Source organism: Ammospiza caudacuta, chromosome 14 (assembly GCF_027887145.1).
Source record: "Ammospiza caudacuta isolate bAmmCau1 chromosome 14, bAmmCau1.pri, whole genome shotgun sequence".
Lineage (NCBI taxonomy): Eukaryota > Metazoa > Chordata > Aves > Passeriformes > Passerellidae > Ammospiza > Ammospiza caudacuta.
The window spans coordinates 3,084,609-3,100,790 of record NC_080606.1 but is presented as its reverse complement, the minus strand read 5'-3'; the positions used below and the strand labels follow the sequence as shown (position 1 = coordinate 3,100,790).

Sequence of the window (16,182 nt, the reverse complement as noted above, 5' to 3'; positions counted from 1 at the left end):
GAGGGTGCTGTTCCTCCTTTCCCAGAGTTTCATTCCCAGGACATGTGTATTGAAGAATTCCTTCAAGTCTGCCTTTCCTGCCCAGTCTGTCACCAACTCTTGCATGAATTTGCACTTGAGATAAGGGAAAAGTGGCTCAGTGGTGGTGACTGCAGATCCCCAGGATGTGTCTCTCACAGATTATTGTTCCTGCCTGTTGCTTCCTATTCTGAATTTTGTCACCTCACACATTACAAGGTGTCCTTTTGAGGAGTTGTGCCTTTATTCTGAGATTTTAAAGAGGTTGGGGGTTTCCATGTGTGGTAGCTCTGGCCAGCAAAATTAAATTATGGCAAAGTTCAGCTTTCCTGACAGAACTGACCAATCTGCCTCTCTCAATGGATTTAATTGAGCAGTGCTGCTCCCAAAACCATTATTTTCTTTATGATTGATGGCTCAGGGATATCAATTTTGTACAAATGCCTTGATGGCCAGAGAAAATGGAAGGTTACTGAGAGAAGAAAATCCTCCATCAGCTGTAGTTATTTTTTCCCCCAGTCTGACAAGAAGCTGCTGTAACTCACAGGGCAATTAAACCCAAAGATTTTGCTGGATTTCAGTTCCAAAATGAGTTTGACCTTTGAAAGCTCCTTTGGAGCATTGACTTTGCAGTGCTGGTTGTGTAGGAGGCTGACACTGGTGCTGAAATGTGAACCTGCCTGGATCCATTGGAAAAGTGCAATTACAGCACCAAAGATGAGATGTAACAGCATCTTTGGGACTTCTAAAATTAACTTTGGCTCCAAGTTAAGGCATAGCTCTGCAAATTTAATAAATACAGAAAGTGTGAAAAATAAGAGGACTTCCCCCCACCAAAAAAAAAAAAAAAAATCAGATATTTTCAAATAACTAAATTTAACCTCAGAACTATTTTTTATTATAAATTTCTCTCTTTTAATTCCAGTTGGTTACCAGTCTGGTTATTTACACCATCAGCATTTTCATAACTTGGCTGTTGCATTTGCAGGTGAAGGAAAATGGTTCAGAAATATTGATTATTATCGCTTGGATGGCTCCACCACAGCTCAGTCCAGAAAGAAATGGGCTGAGGAGTTTAATGATGAAACTAATGTGAGGTGAGATCTCTCCTGAGATAGATATGCTTTATTTTCCCCTTTTTCTTTCTTTTGTTCCCTAGTTATTATTACTTTTATCAGCTTAATGATTTCAGGACCAGGCAAATGGTGATCAGAGCTCACACAGAAAACCTGCAGGAGTGAATTACTGACTTCAGATTTTCCTTGCTGTTTTCATTGTCCAATTGTACAATTTTTAGATTGTAACCAATTTAAATCAGAGACAGTGTTTTTATTGCAAGCACTTAAAGGATACAAGGACCTAGGAAGGCTGTGCAGTCCCTGGGCCACTCAGGAGCAAATTAATTCTTTCAGCTGCCTCCAGAATTTGCTCCCAGCCCTCCACTGCTCCTCCAAAATGGGACTTTCAAGTCTGATGTAGATAGAGAAGTACAGACTTGTATTTGAATGAAGTTAAGGAGCTTCACTTTCCTAGATTTGTTTAAAAAATAAAGTATGTAATTATGGTGCAGTCATTTATAATGTGCAGGGGGAAAAAAGTTAAATTAAGAAGTGAACTAATCCAGTGTTAATAATTTTAAATAATTTATTCTGTCAGGTGTCTGTCAGGAACTGGTTCCAAGTTGAACCAGAGTGAGATTTTTCTGAATCTCAAAAAACCCACATATATCAAAGTGACAATGTCATTGGAGAGTTACCCTGAAAGTCTGCAGGCCAGGAAAGAGTTTCTGTGGCATGGAATCTGCCTGTTTAAAATTATGGTTTAATTTGATATAACTAATTTCATTAGAGCTTGAAAATGCAAACCCCAAAGTTTTTTCTTCCCCTCCAATTTTTCTTAACAGCTCATTTGCAAAAGGTCTTGATGTGTATTGTTGGGAGAGTATGTTGTCCTTGTAAAATCTGCATCCGTTCTATGCTTAATACATTATTTTAGTGAAATTTTAGTTATTTCAGTATATGAACAAGTTATTTTCCAAAATACTCAAATTTTGCCACTCTTCTGTTCCAGAGGCCGCTTGTTTATCATATCCACCAAAGCAGGGTCCCTGGGAATAAACCTGGTGGCTGCCAACAGAGTCATCATCTTTGATGCCTCCTGGAACCCCTCCTATGACATCCAGAGCATCTTCAGGGTGTATCGCTTCGGGCAGAACAAGCCTGTCTTTGTGTACAGGTTTTTGGCTCAGGTACTTTTCTGCTGCACTTTTTGTGCTCTTTCATCCTGCAGTGAAATTTGGGAGCTGGGACTGTGGGCACTGTGCCTGTTTGGGCTGTGTTGGGCTCTGTAGTGACCCCAGTTGATCCAGTCACATTCCAGCTCTGATCTGGAGCAGGGTTTGGCCACTGAAGCAGCTCATGAAGGAAAGAGTGGTAAAATAAATTACATTATTTCCTGTGATGCAGCTGCAGCTCTCCCCAAAGAGAGCAGCAGGCACAACTTCCTAAGGATATTTCCTGAGAATCACAAGTGAGGAAACTCAGAGAAAGACTAAACAATTCTTATCTCTATTCTCTGCCCTTGTTGTTTTGCACATGTGGAATGTGTTAGGAAAATTATTTACCTGAAGGGAGTTCTTAATACAATTCTAGTCATGGTTGTTTATATGAATTGGCCTATTAGGTCCAAGCTGTGGTGTCAGGCACAGACAGTCATGGGTTTTTCATTGGTATTGTTTTTAGTATCTCTTTAATATAGTTTAGTATAATGTAATACAGTTTTAATAAAGCAATTGTTCAGCATCCTAAATCACAGAGTCAAATGGCAATCATTCCCTGCATCAGGAGCTCCCTACATTCAATATTCTGAGGTCTCCCTTGTCTGACACTTCATTAACCCAAATTCTGGAATTCCAGCAGTGATTCACATGTCCAGACCAGCCTCAGAACAGGAGTCTCAGCCTTTTTACTTTGCACACCACTAAAAGCTCTGACTGGAGCAGTCCCTGCAGAGGATGGTGGTGTTGTTAGGGAATAGCCCTGCTCAGAGCAGCTCCTTCTGCACACCCTGATGGTCCAACTGCAGTGAAACCACATGGATACAAGTGAATTTTTATAAAAATGCATCCAGTCTTACTTGGAAACTCCTATCACACCCTGCAGATGTTAAAGATGGGTAATATATAAAATATATAAATATGTATAAATATATAAAATATATAAATACATAAAACAACTCAGCTGGACACTGATCTGTGCTTTGAGTAAGGCCATTGTTCCTGTTGGGAAGTGCCTCTTCAGCTTCTGCTTCCCCAGGTGTGACAGAGGAGCCTGGAGCCCTTTCCCAGGAGCACTCAACCCTTGATCCAGTCACTCTTTCCATCCCAGCTGAAGCAGATCCTTGTCTGGGACATGTTACTGTCACAAATGGGGTTTTTCTTCAGGCTTCAGTTTATTTTTGTAGTTTTCTCTGTGCACTTTTGAACTGTTGATATCCTTTTTAAATTACGCTGTTCAGAACAGGCTGTGCTGTTCTCGTCCTTCTCAGTTATCTTTTTTTTCAAAAAATAATTGATTTTCCTTTTTTCATCAAAGATCTGATTTTTTTTTTTTTGTACACAGCTGTGGTGAATTAGGCTTGACTGCCTCCCTTGCCCTCTCCCCTCCACCACAGTGCTATGGGATCTGTTTTCCTTTTCACAGGCTGCTCAAAGCAGCAAAATAAGGTACATGCTGTGAAAATTGCCATTTTTTTGGTCAAAATCCTACTTTGGGGAAATGAAGCAAAACTGGATCTCTTAAAAACACCACTAAAAGACCAATTTTCTTCCCCTAGTCACCAGCTACATGACATCTGTCCCATGCACAATTCCTGCTGGGAAGGAGATGATTTTTCCTTTTATTGCCCAGCAAACAAACAGCTTGAAAGTGGCAGAAACACAGAAACAAGGCACAGAGAGCTGCTGGGTGGTTATTGGGGTTTTTTCACGCCTGTGAGCATTGCTGTGGGTGACAGTGGGTGTTTGTGTCCAGGGAACCATGGAGGACAAGATCTACGACCGGCAGGTGACGAAGCAGTCGCTGTCCTTCAGGGTGGTGGACCAGCAGCAGGTGGAGAGACACTTCACCATGAACGAGCTCACTGAGCTCTACACCTTTGAGCCAGACCTGCTGGATGACCCCAACTCGGAGAAGAAGAAGAAGAGGGACACCCCCATGCTGCCAAAAGTGAGTGGTGGCCATCAGCAGGAGTTCTGTGCTGTAAAAACAACCTGGGTGTGTTTAAATGTGCTGCAGGTTTGTGGTGTAGAGCAGTGCTGGCTGCTTGGAGGGGAGGTGGAGAGCAGGAAAGACAATTAAATCAATAATTAATACAACAAACCCTTAATGAGCTGGGTGAGGAGTGTCCTCTCAATGTAATGGACACTATGAGAGAAAGATTCTTGTGAAAAGACCCAACTTTGCTGGGTGAGGAGTTTCCCCTCAGTGTAATTGACAGTGTAAGAGAAAGATACTCATTAAACAACCCAACTTTTAAGTCACAACAAACAAAGACACTTTTCCCCACATTTTGAATGAATAGAAGTTTTACTGCATGAAGTTGTGGAAAATTCAAATTAGCATCTGAGTGGGTGCTGGTGAGCCCCAGCACAAGCTCAGTTTGTGAGAGGTGGCACTGGAGGTAAGGGTCATCTTAATCCATGTTTCCCTTTGCCAGCACTTTTTGGGCTTTAGTTCCCTGTTTAACTTTAGTAGAGATAAGCGTTGCACTTAGGTAAGAATATACTTTATTTTTTATTTTATTCTCCATTATTTTATTCTTTTTCTCCAAGTCACTTTATATTTAAGATTAGGCTGTGTGTTTATGTTTCATTTATAATCTCTGTGTTTGTGGGCTGCTAAAGACTAATTCATCCTTTAGCTGTTGTGGAATTCTCTGCTTCTTGCCATTTGGAACACATCAGGGAGTGGCCTGAAGTGCATGAGCTGGTTAAAATTCTGTGGTTTGGTCACTCTGCAGTGTCTGGGCATTATATGATATAATTAATAGTATTTTATCTTTTTTTACATTCTTAATTAATGTTTTGTGCATTTATACCTCCACAGAGCCAATGCAGCACCATTCACTGATGCTGCTTCTTATTTTAAAAAATGTAAAAATAACTAAAAAAGTTATGAATCAACTGAATCTGTTAGCTTGAAGCATTGATCAATCTAATGCAGCAATTATATTTTGAAGGTTTCTGGTTTTCTATTACAAAATACATCAGGTAATGAATGTGTTTATAAACTCAAAACTTGCTCCATCACTCAGATTTATGTATTAAGTTCCATATTAATGCCATCATCAGTGTTTGTGCCAGTCAAGTTGAATATGAGCTTTTAACCATTTCCTGCCTGTAAATAGAGCAAATCTGGGGACTGGACTTATTTTTGTGTTGTCTCATGGTTTTAGCAGATGGTATTTTGTCCTTTTGAAGATGGGCATCTCAGTACATGCTGTGTGCAAATTTCTAATTCCTTTTTGTTTGATGGCTGAAAAGGCTGTAAATAATCAAGTAAATTCATCTGTTCAAGGTTCCTCAGCCATGAACTCAGTTACTATTCCTTATTTCAGTGTGATTTTAGCAGAGCTGCATCATTCAGCTTGGTTATTAATCTCCTTAACAATTAATTTAACAACACACAGCATTTTTCTTAGGTTGATTAAAAATTGGGTTGATAGGAACACATTTTATTGTAACATCAAGTAATTACACAGCATTTAGAGATAAGAATTCTCTTTAAGATGCTGTAAGATGAGGGCTGGGTAAAAATACCACTTTTTGTGCTTTTACATTGTTTTAGAGTCCAAGGGCAGAGCAGAGTCCTCAGAACATGGGGACAAGGAGGTTTGAAAATGCACCTTTTAGAACTGCCCCTGTCTGGAGGGAATTGTGAACAGGAATCAGGGGAAATGGGTTCCATCTTCTCTCCAACCATCTGAGCACAAATGTGGAAAACCCTGTGGGGAAATTGGTTTTGTTCTCAGAAAGCTGCCAGGGGTTTCCCACAGTGGGAAGGGTGTGCAGGAATCCTTGAGCCAGGATTCCTGTGGGATGAGGAGGGATCATTCAGAGCTGAGGTCGGGGTGCTTCTGACTCCTTTTTCACTTCCTGGGTAGAAGAAAAACCCAAATATTTAATTTTTGTGTTTTAAATGCGATGGGAGAATTCATTCTGCATTGTTTTAAAAGTCAGCAAGTGAAGAAACAAATCCTGATTGGTTTTAAACTAAATCCTTGAGAATTTTGGCTTTACAACATCCAGCTTTGAGTCCAAGAGCAGTTTTCTTGGAAAGTGCTGTTAAGGAGGGAGAAGGTGTGGAATGCTTTTATTTTGTGTAAAAATGGCAGTGCAGATGTGCAGTCTGTTGTTTTCCTGAAGATTACTCAAATTTCATGGCCAGTTTTAATTGGAGCAGCAGTTTTCTGCCCTCTGTGCTCCAACGGGACCTTGGGGTGTGGAGATTGTCAGGGAAGAAATGCCTGTGGTGCTCCAGGGCTCTGCCCTCAGCCCTCAGAAACAGCTTCTGGATACTTGGGGTTAGCAGAATATTTATAATACCAATGTGGTTCACATCAGTTATTTACTCTTAATTTCCATTGTTTGATTTTATTCGTCCCCTCTCCCTGCCCAGCTGGAAAGGGCTGCTTCGGAATTTCAGTCCAAAAAAGGTTTCTGAAGGCTGAATGATCACTTGGTCACCTTTGCTGTAGTGAAATATAGAAATAAGGATATATTTCTGTAATTATATAGAAATATAATTATAATTTCCAGAATAGTTCAGAACAGTCCATGAGCTGGACAATGGCAGTGTTGGGGCACTGGGTGTCCCTCAGAACTGGCCCTGCTGTTGCAGAATGAGCCCTGGGCTCATTCCCCATTCCCCATTCAGGGAATTGGACTTGAAGTCACTTTTTTTATTGATGTGAAATGTAATGCAGATTGGGGAAGCAGATTAAAATCGTAGTTCAGGTTCACTGGATATGGATATCAGCATTTTGTACTACCTCAGGACAGAGACATGTGCTTTACTGTGCTTCCATACTCAGGGACAGCTTTGTGAATTTTGATCTCAGGATTAGAAGAATTTGCTTCTTATTTAATTTTTTAAATTTTTATTTTTAGCTTTAGTATTAATATTCAGCTGGTTGAGAAAAACCTGTGAATTACAACATAACCTGCACTCCTTCATGGAGGATTTCCTTTCTAATACAGTGATCTCTCAGTAGCATTTAATTTCCATCAGGATTTTAAAAAGACAAATGTCTTTTTTAAAATTCAACCCCCTTTTTCAGTCTCTCTTAATATTTTCATTAAAATTCAAACCACTTATTTCAGTCTCTTTTCATATTTTCATTCATCACCAGGATTTCATCCTACGGCTTACAAACCAATTGAGAATCATTATTCTATCAATAAGCGAAACAAATGTAAAAGAAATGTAATATAATAGAAATATAATATGATATTATATAATAGAAATATAATAGAAATATGATATGATATGATATAACATAACATAATATAACATAACATAACATAACATAATATATAGATATAAATATAATATAGATATAATATAATATAGATATAATTATTCTGGGGTTTTTTATGTGTAAGGTGGATTTAGTATTTTTTTTTTAATTGTGAGATTGAACTAAATGCATCCCTGTTTTCAAGCTCCCATGATTAAAGTCAAGACAAACAAAGTTTAGGCAGAGAAAAGCAAAGCCCCAGTTGGGTGTAAATGAGAGCACATTTGGAGGGCTGTGCAGGCTGGGTTAAACTCCAGGGCTGTTTTTCAGCCCTGCTGTTCCCAGAGTGGTTCCTGCACCTCCAGAACCTCCTCAGCCTCCTCTGGGCTTGGTGTCCCCCCATCCCAGCCCCTCAAAGTTCCCTGCTCTGCCCCCTGTGCCCTGCAGGATGCAAACCCCACCCTGGATGTGCTGGGAGGAGAAATTGTGATGAAATTCTCACCAAGCAGGAGAAGGGTGGGACAAAGAGCAGCTCACTGATAATTGGTTAATGTAATTAACATTTCAACACACAGAAACAAACAGCTTTGTGGAGCTGCTGGGGCAGAGCCCTGCTCAGGACTTCCACACTCAGTTCCCAGCGTGGCTGCAGAAATCTTTCTGTTTGTTTGTGGGTGATTTTTTCAGTCATTGTTCAGCTGAGATTATGAAATGCCAGAGTTGGGCTGGATTCCTGCTTGTGCAAACCTGGCACAGTGAGGGCAGGACCTGGAGGGGCCCGGGTTCCTCCTGGACTATAATTCCTCCCAGGAATGGTTCAGTGATGCTTTCATATTAGCAATTTTAGCCTGAATGCTGAGGTGTGTTGGAGCTTCCTTAATTCATGAAGCTCATCAGGCACAATAATCATGTAAAAAACCCTGTTTAAGAAGGACCTCAGGAAAGGAGCTCCTGAGGTGCAGCAGGAGCAGTTCCCCCTATCCTGTAGGGATCTTCTGCAGCATCACCTTGCCTGTCAGACAAAAAGGTTTGACTTAAAAAATTGGAGATGTTGGACCCAAAGTAGTGCTCAGTGTTTGAAAGCTGTAGAGCTGCTGTTTCTGTATGATATATGCAGATGTTTCTGTATAATAAATGCAGATGTTTCTGTATAATAAATGCAGATGTATTGATGGGTCCTGTCTGTTGTCCAGCCTAAGCAAAGGAAAAGCCACTGAGAACATTCCATTCTTTTTAGGTGCATTTATTGTTGTGGGATCTGAGTGCATTCCTGTGGTTTATTAAGTGGCTGCACTATTATCTCTGCAACAGATTGTTAATCCATTGCTCTCTCTCTGAGGAAAATTGTACTTTTAAATGATTTTCCAGTTTTATTGTGCTGTGGAGTGCTGATAGCTGTGTGTGGAATGGGGAGGGAGCAGGAGGGGGCACAGGGCAGAGCTGCTGAGTGATTCCTCCTTCATCCCCTGCTTTGAGCAGGACACCATCCTGGCAGAGCTGCTCCAGATCAACAAGGAGTACATCGTGGGGTACCATGAACATGATTCACTCCTGGACCACAAGGAGGAGGAGGAACTCACTGAAGAAGAGAGGAAGGCAGCCTGGGCAGAATATGAAGCAGAAAAGAAGGTAAAGCTGTTTAATCTGGTTTATGTATATGAAAATAACCTTTCCAGGTTTAGAGTCCCAATAACCTTTTCAGTTTGTTTTTGGATAATTAAATATTGTTATAGACCAAGAAATAAATATGTAAAGCAAATATTGACATAGGAGGGATGGAGATACTTGGTCTTTTTTGCTCCTTCAGTGCTGGTTCTTTCTGTGTGTTTGCTTTGCCACTTTAATTACAAGTTCCTTTCACACCTGCATTTTTTTTCTAATTTATGTTAAAACTCAACTGATGTCCTGTGTAACCCCTCTTTTCCCATGTGAGGGTGTCCCTGTCAGAGGTTGTGTGACAGTGTCACCTTCTGAGCTGATGCACACATTAACATAAAACCAGTGCTTGATAATACAACAGAAATCTGAAATTACAATAAGGTGGAACCCTGTTCCCATTTTGTTGTCCTGTATTGTATCAGATACAGTTGGTGGTGATTTATTCCCCCTAACTGAGTGTGTGGGGTGCACCAAAGCTCTTTGTGTTCCTAAAACTAAAGCTGTGCCTTTACCCTTGGCAGGGTCATAAGGGAGGTTATGGAAATGCCACCAAGGTTGAAATTCTCAATCAGATTTGTTGGTGTTACCCCAAATTACCTTTTGAATTTCAGTGAAAAGCCTTCAACTAAAAGTAGAAAAACTGGGTGTATAAATTGCCACTGACCACTGATGAAGAGGTTTGGGGAGGGAAAAGAAATAGGGAAATAAAGAGTAAAATCTGAAGTTGCCCTGTGAGAAATCCAAATGGGCAATGAGCTTTACATTCCTGAGCAAATTGTGCATTTTACTTTTTCAGAATTTCATTTCAGGCTGGTCAAACTCTACATTAAGTAGTGGGTTTTCAATATAAAAAATTATCTTAACCAACTTAAGCTGTACTAATAAGCCATGATCATTTATATTTCAAATATTGACAAGCTAAACCCAAAGATTATTGAACACTGGAGCTTGGGTTCCTCTGTGACTGAAATGGGGTTCTGAGCTGAGCTTGGGAACCTCCATGCTCAGTGTTCAGGGCCTGTGGCTGTCCCTAGGGCTGCTCTGGCTGTGTGGTTATTGCAAAATTATCAGTGTGGTTATTGCAGAGTTATCAGTGACCAGTGCAGAATTGTCAGTGTGGTTATTGCAGAATTATCAGTGGCCAGTGCAGAATTGTCAGTGTGGTTATTGCAGAATTATCAGTGGCCAGTGCAGAATTGTCAGTGTGGTTATTGCAGAATTATCAATGTGGTCATTGCAGAATTATCAGTGACCAGTGCAGAATTCTCAGTGTGGTTTTTGCAGAATTATCAGAGTTGGTGACCAGTGCCCTCTGTGTTTTGCAGGGCATGACCATGCGTTTCAACATGCCCACAGGGACCACCACAATGCCCACAAATTTCAGCTCTCAGACTTATATTCCTTACAATCTGGGTGCTCTGTCTGCAATGAGTAACCAACAGCTGGAGGTAAGGAGCACTGCATGCCTGTGTTGCTGCAGGGGTTTTCTCTCACAAATTGTGGATAATGTCAGCCCAAAATATTTTTATATTTTTGGATGTTTGGGGGTGGGTGGGGGTTGCATGTAGCTTTACTGAAGTTTTACTTGCATATATATAAATCTATACCTGGGCAGATTGTCAGGATTCTGGAGCATCACCTGCCTTCTTTGCAGACTTTAATTACCACTTTTGAAACTGTAACATCTTCAAGTCTGTATGGTAGAAAATTTACCTGGGTTTTTACCATTCTCATGCTGGTCTGAAAACTTGTGGGTACAAAAATAAGTTTTTACAAGTTGTATGGTTTATACTTATTGTTCAACTGCTCTGTGCTAAAATTCAAATAGGTTGCAGCTTAGAGTCATTGACTTGTGCAAATTGAGAGCAGAGAGGTAATTGAAGTCTAGGTATGTACAAGAAGAAGATTAAGAAGGCTGGGGAAGAAATGTGTTTGTTGTTTCTGTGCTTTATAACTGATGTTGTGATGTTTTCTCAGGACCTCATTAATCAAGGAAGAGAGAAGGTAGTGGAAGCAACCAACAGTGTGGCTGCAGCAAGAATCCAGCCCCTTGAAGACATCATTTCAGCCATAGTGAGTGCAATGGATAACCCTGGCTTAGATCAGGAGTGGAGAACATTAAACATTATCAAACAAAGCTATTGCTACTGCAGATAGTCATCCAGCTAATGAAGTGCATTATTAATGAGTATCATTTCCAGTTGGGAGTGGCCTTTATCCCAGCAGTAACCCTTGGTGTGCAGCTGGCACAGAGCCTTACAGGAGTGGCACTTTAGATCCATAAGTATTTGCCATGCTCTGAAAATGCTGTTTTTCCTAGAAATCAGAGCAGCAATTACAGGGAAGTAGTTATTGTAGTTTGTGGACTGCTAATTGCCTGTTAGGAGCACTAATAACTGCTGGTTGTGGTTCTGGTTCTGCACTCACTGGAAGTTGGGCTGGTTTAACTCTTGGTGCAACTGCGAACATGACACAGGGCCTCAGTTACTGTCAGGTTTTTGTTCAAACCACCAGTGCCAAGAAGGTTTTTTTGCTTTTCAGTGGAAAGAAAACTTGACCCTGACGGAGAGCCAGGTGCAGGCCCTGGCCCTGAACAGGCAGGCGAGCCAGGAGCTGGATGTGAAGCGCCGGGAAGCCATTTACAACGACGTGCTCGGGAAACAGCAGATGGTAAAACATCCTACATTTATTTACCTACTGCCAGAGCTTGAATGAAGATCTTGTATGTGCTCATTCCTGAGCTACAAGTGTATGTTTAGGCACATAAATATCCCTCACAGAGTGGTCAGCAGCGTGCTGGAGTTCATTGCTTGGCCTCAGGGAGGGAGAGGTTCATGAAAAAGCCACTCGCCAGGTTTTGGAGCTGAAGGGCTTTGCTGCGAGGTCATGAGGCATAAAGAGAAATCTGATTCCCAGAGCTCAGCCAGCCACTTAGGAAACACATCTTAGAGAGTGTTGGTAATGTTGTTTTAGCTTAGAATTACTCTGCAGAATCTGAAAGTTGCCCAGATGATGTCAGAGGGAAGAGTTTCTCTCTCAGGCAAACAAACACTGACAGTGCACAGGCGGGACTTTCAAAGGGAAGATGAATGGTACCTGACAGATGATGATGTAACTTATACCTGGGAATCATTTCACAGTAGAGTACACGTTGCCATGGCAACTCACCTAAATGCTGCCTGCAACACAATAGCCAAGTCTTCAGGAGAACTGAGCCCTAAATGCTGTTACTAAATGGTTTCTGCAGTAATGGGCTGCTGAATGCCATCACATTAGGGATGGTGATAACAATGGGGCTTTTTCCCCCAGCCATGCTGTCCCTAACAAATTGATTTGAGCCCTGAACCTGATCCTGGGAGCAGGGGGACGGGAGGGGCACTCAGGCAGCTCTGCTTTCCCTCCACAGTTGATTGGCTGTGTCCAGAGGATCCTGATGAACCGGCGGCTCCAGCACCAGTACAACCAGCAGCAGCAGCAGCAGATGTCCTACCAGCAAGCAGCCATGAGCCACCTCATGATGCCAAAGCCTCCAAATCTAATCATGAATCCTTCCAGCTACCCAGCCATAGATGTGAGAGGAATGTATCAGTCAGTGTCTGGTGGGATGCAGCCACCACCCCTACAACGAGCACCACCCCCAATGAGAGGCAAAAATCCAGGGCCTTCCCAAGGGAAATCAATGTGATTTTGCACTAAAAGCCTAAAGGATTGTTAAAATCAGAGAAAGAACTTTTTATTTTTTTAGGAATCAATGGCCTAACAGAACTCAACTGTAAAAAAAAAAAAAAAAAAGGAATTAAAAAGAATAGTTTGGTTGCTCCCCTTAAATACCATGTTCCATATTAGTGTTTCAGCTTTGTTTAAATAGGTCACAATGTTTTCCCTGTTGTCAGTGATGTTGCCTAGAATCTTCTTACATATGTTGAGTACAGGAGATAACAAGTTGTTTTCAGTGAAAACAAGTCCTCCCCTTACAGTAGCATCTCCACAGGTTTCCTGTCTAAACTCCTACGTTTGCTTTTCGTGGCTGCAAAGCTTTGGGAAGCTTAGGAAGGACTGCAGGTCTGTAAGTTCAGTCTGACATATGTGAATTGAAAACAGCTGAGTTCTTGATTAGAGTTGATTCCTCAAATTATGGAATACTTTTCTGCTTGCCCATTTCTTTCTGTTAGTGGGAATGTTGTAACAGAAATAGTTTAGTTTCCTTCACGGGTCATCTGTGCTGAATGGAACAGGAGCTGAAAACGCTCCCTGAAACAGAACTGAGTGCAATATTTGTAACTACTACTGCTCTGAGACACAGGGAACTGTGCATCCAGCCTTAAACAGGACTGGGCCTTCCCCAGTCTGCTGCCATTTCTTATTTTCAGTTCCATGTGATGGAATAACAGCTGATGGTCTGGAGTGGAGATGCTTTTCCTTCACAGGCTGATCCCTGCTGTGGAGTCCAGCACAAAGCACATTTCTGTAACTCCTTCCTGCTGGTGCTACTGTCTCCTCCATTGCCGGCAATGGGGGACGGGCCAACGCAACTCCATTTCTGTCTTTTGGGGTAAATTGGTGGTGGTGGCCAGGGTGAGGTGGCCTCTCAGAGAACCCCCTGTGAGAGAACCCCCTTTAACGTGGCACAGCCACTGCCCATTGGAGATCCATACAGAGAAAGTGCTGTAGCAACTTCTGGAGCTGCCAGAAGTGTGAAACGACTTTACTGACAGAGATGGGGTTATGCACTCCTCCCCATCCCTTCAGCTGTGTGAAAACATGGGTTAGGACACAAAGAGCTTGATTTTGCTTTTGTTTCTGCTCTGGTTTGGGTTTTTTTAATGTAGGTCAGAGATAAATTTCAGGTTTATTCTATACCATTATCACTCTCTTTGCCCACACTTGTTGGGTTGTCAGGTTCTTATTAAATACAAATAGGACTTTCCTTTGCATAGACTTTGGGTGATTCTTACCCCCCAAAAAAACCCATTGATCATCTAGGGGCACAAGTAAGTGGCAGGAACATGGAGATGGTGGTGTGTGGACAACACAGGGCTCTGGAGACAGATGGAGGCAGTGGCTCCACATTGTGCTGGACTCTTCTGATGCTGGTGTGAACTAAAACAGTTTTGGTTTCTGGGAAGTTTCTTGCAAGAGTTTGAGTTCTTGCCCTGAATGGACAAGTGTTGCAGATGTTTCACGATGTTTTGGTGTGTGACTCACACTTGGTTTGTGACGTGGACAGAGGTTGGTTGGGCTGCTGCAAGCCCAGCTGACAACTTTCTGTCTTGGACTCTTTGATGACAAGATACCACAAAAGACCCTCAGTGTGTTCTAGTGCTCTGCCAGCTCTACAGTTAACTCTGATCTGGGGGAGGGAGCAAAGAGAGACATGTTGGCACTAGAAGAGACAAAAGTGAGATGTTGAGACAAACATTTGAAGGCAAATGTACTCTGGGTAACTGTCACCGATATTCCTACGTGTTGTGAATAAGAGAAGTACTTTCTACCAAACCTGGGAATGTTAAGTGGAGTTTTACAGTAACTCAAAGACTTAAATGTGGAAGTTTTAGGCAACATTGAAAGGCACATTTTATTTCATCCTGGACAAACCTATGGATAACAGAAGACTAATGCACAAGAAGGAGTACAAGATAAGCATTGAAGTAAAACCTGGACCACTTTGCTTACGTTTCTCACTCGACATTTTAGCTGCATAACAACGTGCTTTGAGTATAACATCAGGCTTTAACCAGTACTTAAAGACAGAACATACATCAGTAAGATAATAAAAGGCTCATTTTTATATTTGTTTTAGATGTTTTAACTAGATAAAAATGGCTTAAGATGACAAATAAAAATGTTGCTTGTAATACAGTTTTGCCTGCTAAATTATCCACATTTTGTAACCTGTTTATTCCTTTGGATGTAAAGCGTTTTTGCTTAGTATCGTGATATTGTATATGTTTTGTCCCAGTTGTATAGTAATGTTTCAGTCCATCAACCAGCTTTGGCTGCTGAAATCATACAGCTGTGAAGACTTGCCTTTGTTTCTATTAGATGGCTTTTCAGTTCTGTATTAAATATCTTAAGTACTATAGAAAAGGTGTCCCCTCTTCCTATAAGGCTGTTTTGTAATATATATAAGGACTGGAAATGTGTTTTTAAAAAAGAAGAAGCATTCAAGTATGACAATATACTATGTGTTTTCACCATTCAAAGTGCTGTTTTAGTAGTTGAAACTTAAACTATTTAATATCTCATTTAATAAAGTGACCAAAATACATCTATGTGCCTTGTGCTACATTCACAGTCCAGTGTTAACTCCACAGGGATTCAGCCTGGGAATGTTCTTTGGAGAACTGTGCTGTGAGTTGAAGCTCTTACTGTTTTCTACAATGACTTTAGTGGGTGTAGACATTGATTTCATTTAGGGAAAATAGCTGTGGTCCAGATTTCCAAATTACTCTGTTAATAGCAGCTTCTGCCAATCTGTCTGTTAAAAATGAAATGAGGTGTCCAGCAGTGAGATGGTTAAAAGTGAGGTGAAGTTCTGCTGAGTCAAATCAGAATGAGGTGCTGCTGTATTTTAACCTGGTGGTTGTACTTCTCCTGTCCTTAGTTATTAAATCCCCCCTGTTGGGCACAACACCCCCTTTCCTATGCAAAGGAAAGTGCAATAATTGTGTTTAAAGGTGCCCTCTCCTCGTTCCCTGACACTGCAGGACTGCCCAGGGGTCTTGGTAAAGCTGAGGGAGGTGGGAATGGTGTCTGAGGTGGAAATATTGGAGTTGTTCTCCCAGGGGCCCTGTGGGCAGCGTGTTTTTAACTATCCCTGGGACTGATGGGAGGCAGTGGGCAGCTCAGGCTGGATGTGGCTGTCTGTGCTGGGCTGGGAAGTGTCCTGGGACGAGTCCCATGTCCAGGATGTTGGGCTGAGGTGTCCCAACACTGACCAGCCCCGTTGCTGTGTCAGCTGTGCCCAGCCTGAGCAGCTTTTGCCTT

At 41.6% G+C, this 16,182-nt stretch overlaps 1 protein-coding gene across 6 annotated transcripts in view; it reads left to right on the top strand.

The window, feature by feature from the left end:
• ATRX (ATRX chromatin remodeler) overlaps positions 1–15,461 on the top strand; it is a 69,690-nt gene extending 54,229 nt beyond the window's left edge. For 5 of the 6 annotated variants that reach the window (XM_058813901.1, XM_058813900.1, XM_058813904.1 and 2 more), the window contains 8 exons: positions 1,007–1,115; positions 2,089–2,266; positions 4,050–4,244; positions 9,016–9,165; positions 10,521–10,643; positions 11,173–11,268; positions 11,737–11,865; positions 12,602–15,461. In XM_058813901.1, the coding sequence (XP_058669884.1) occupies positions 1,007–1,115; positions 2,089–2,266; positions 4,050–4,244; positions 9,016–9,165; positions 10,521–10,643; positions 11,173–11,268; positions 11,737–11,865; positions 12,602–12,880 (1,259 nt within the window). In that variant the 3' untranslated portion in view covers positions 12,881–15,461. Of the gene's footprint in view, positions 1–1,006; positions 1,116–2,088; positions 2,267–4,049; positions 4,245–9,015; positions 9,166–10,520; positions 10,644–11,172; positions 11,269–11,736; positions 11,866–12,601 lie in introns of those variants that run through there. The other variant, XR_009275322.1, reaches the window with a different exon arrangement.
• The last annotated feature ends 721 nt before the right edge of the window (positions 15,462–16,182 follow it).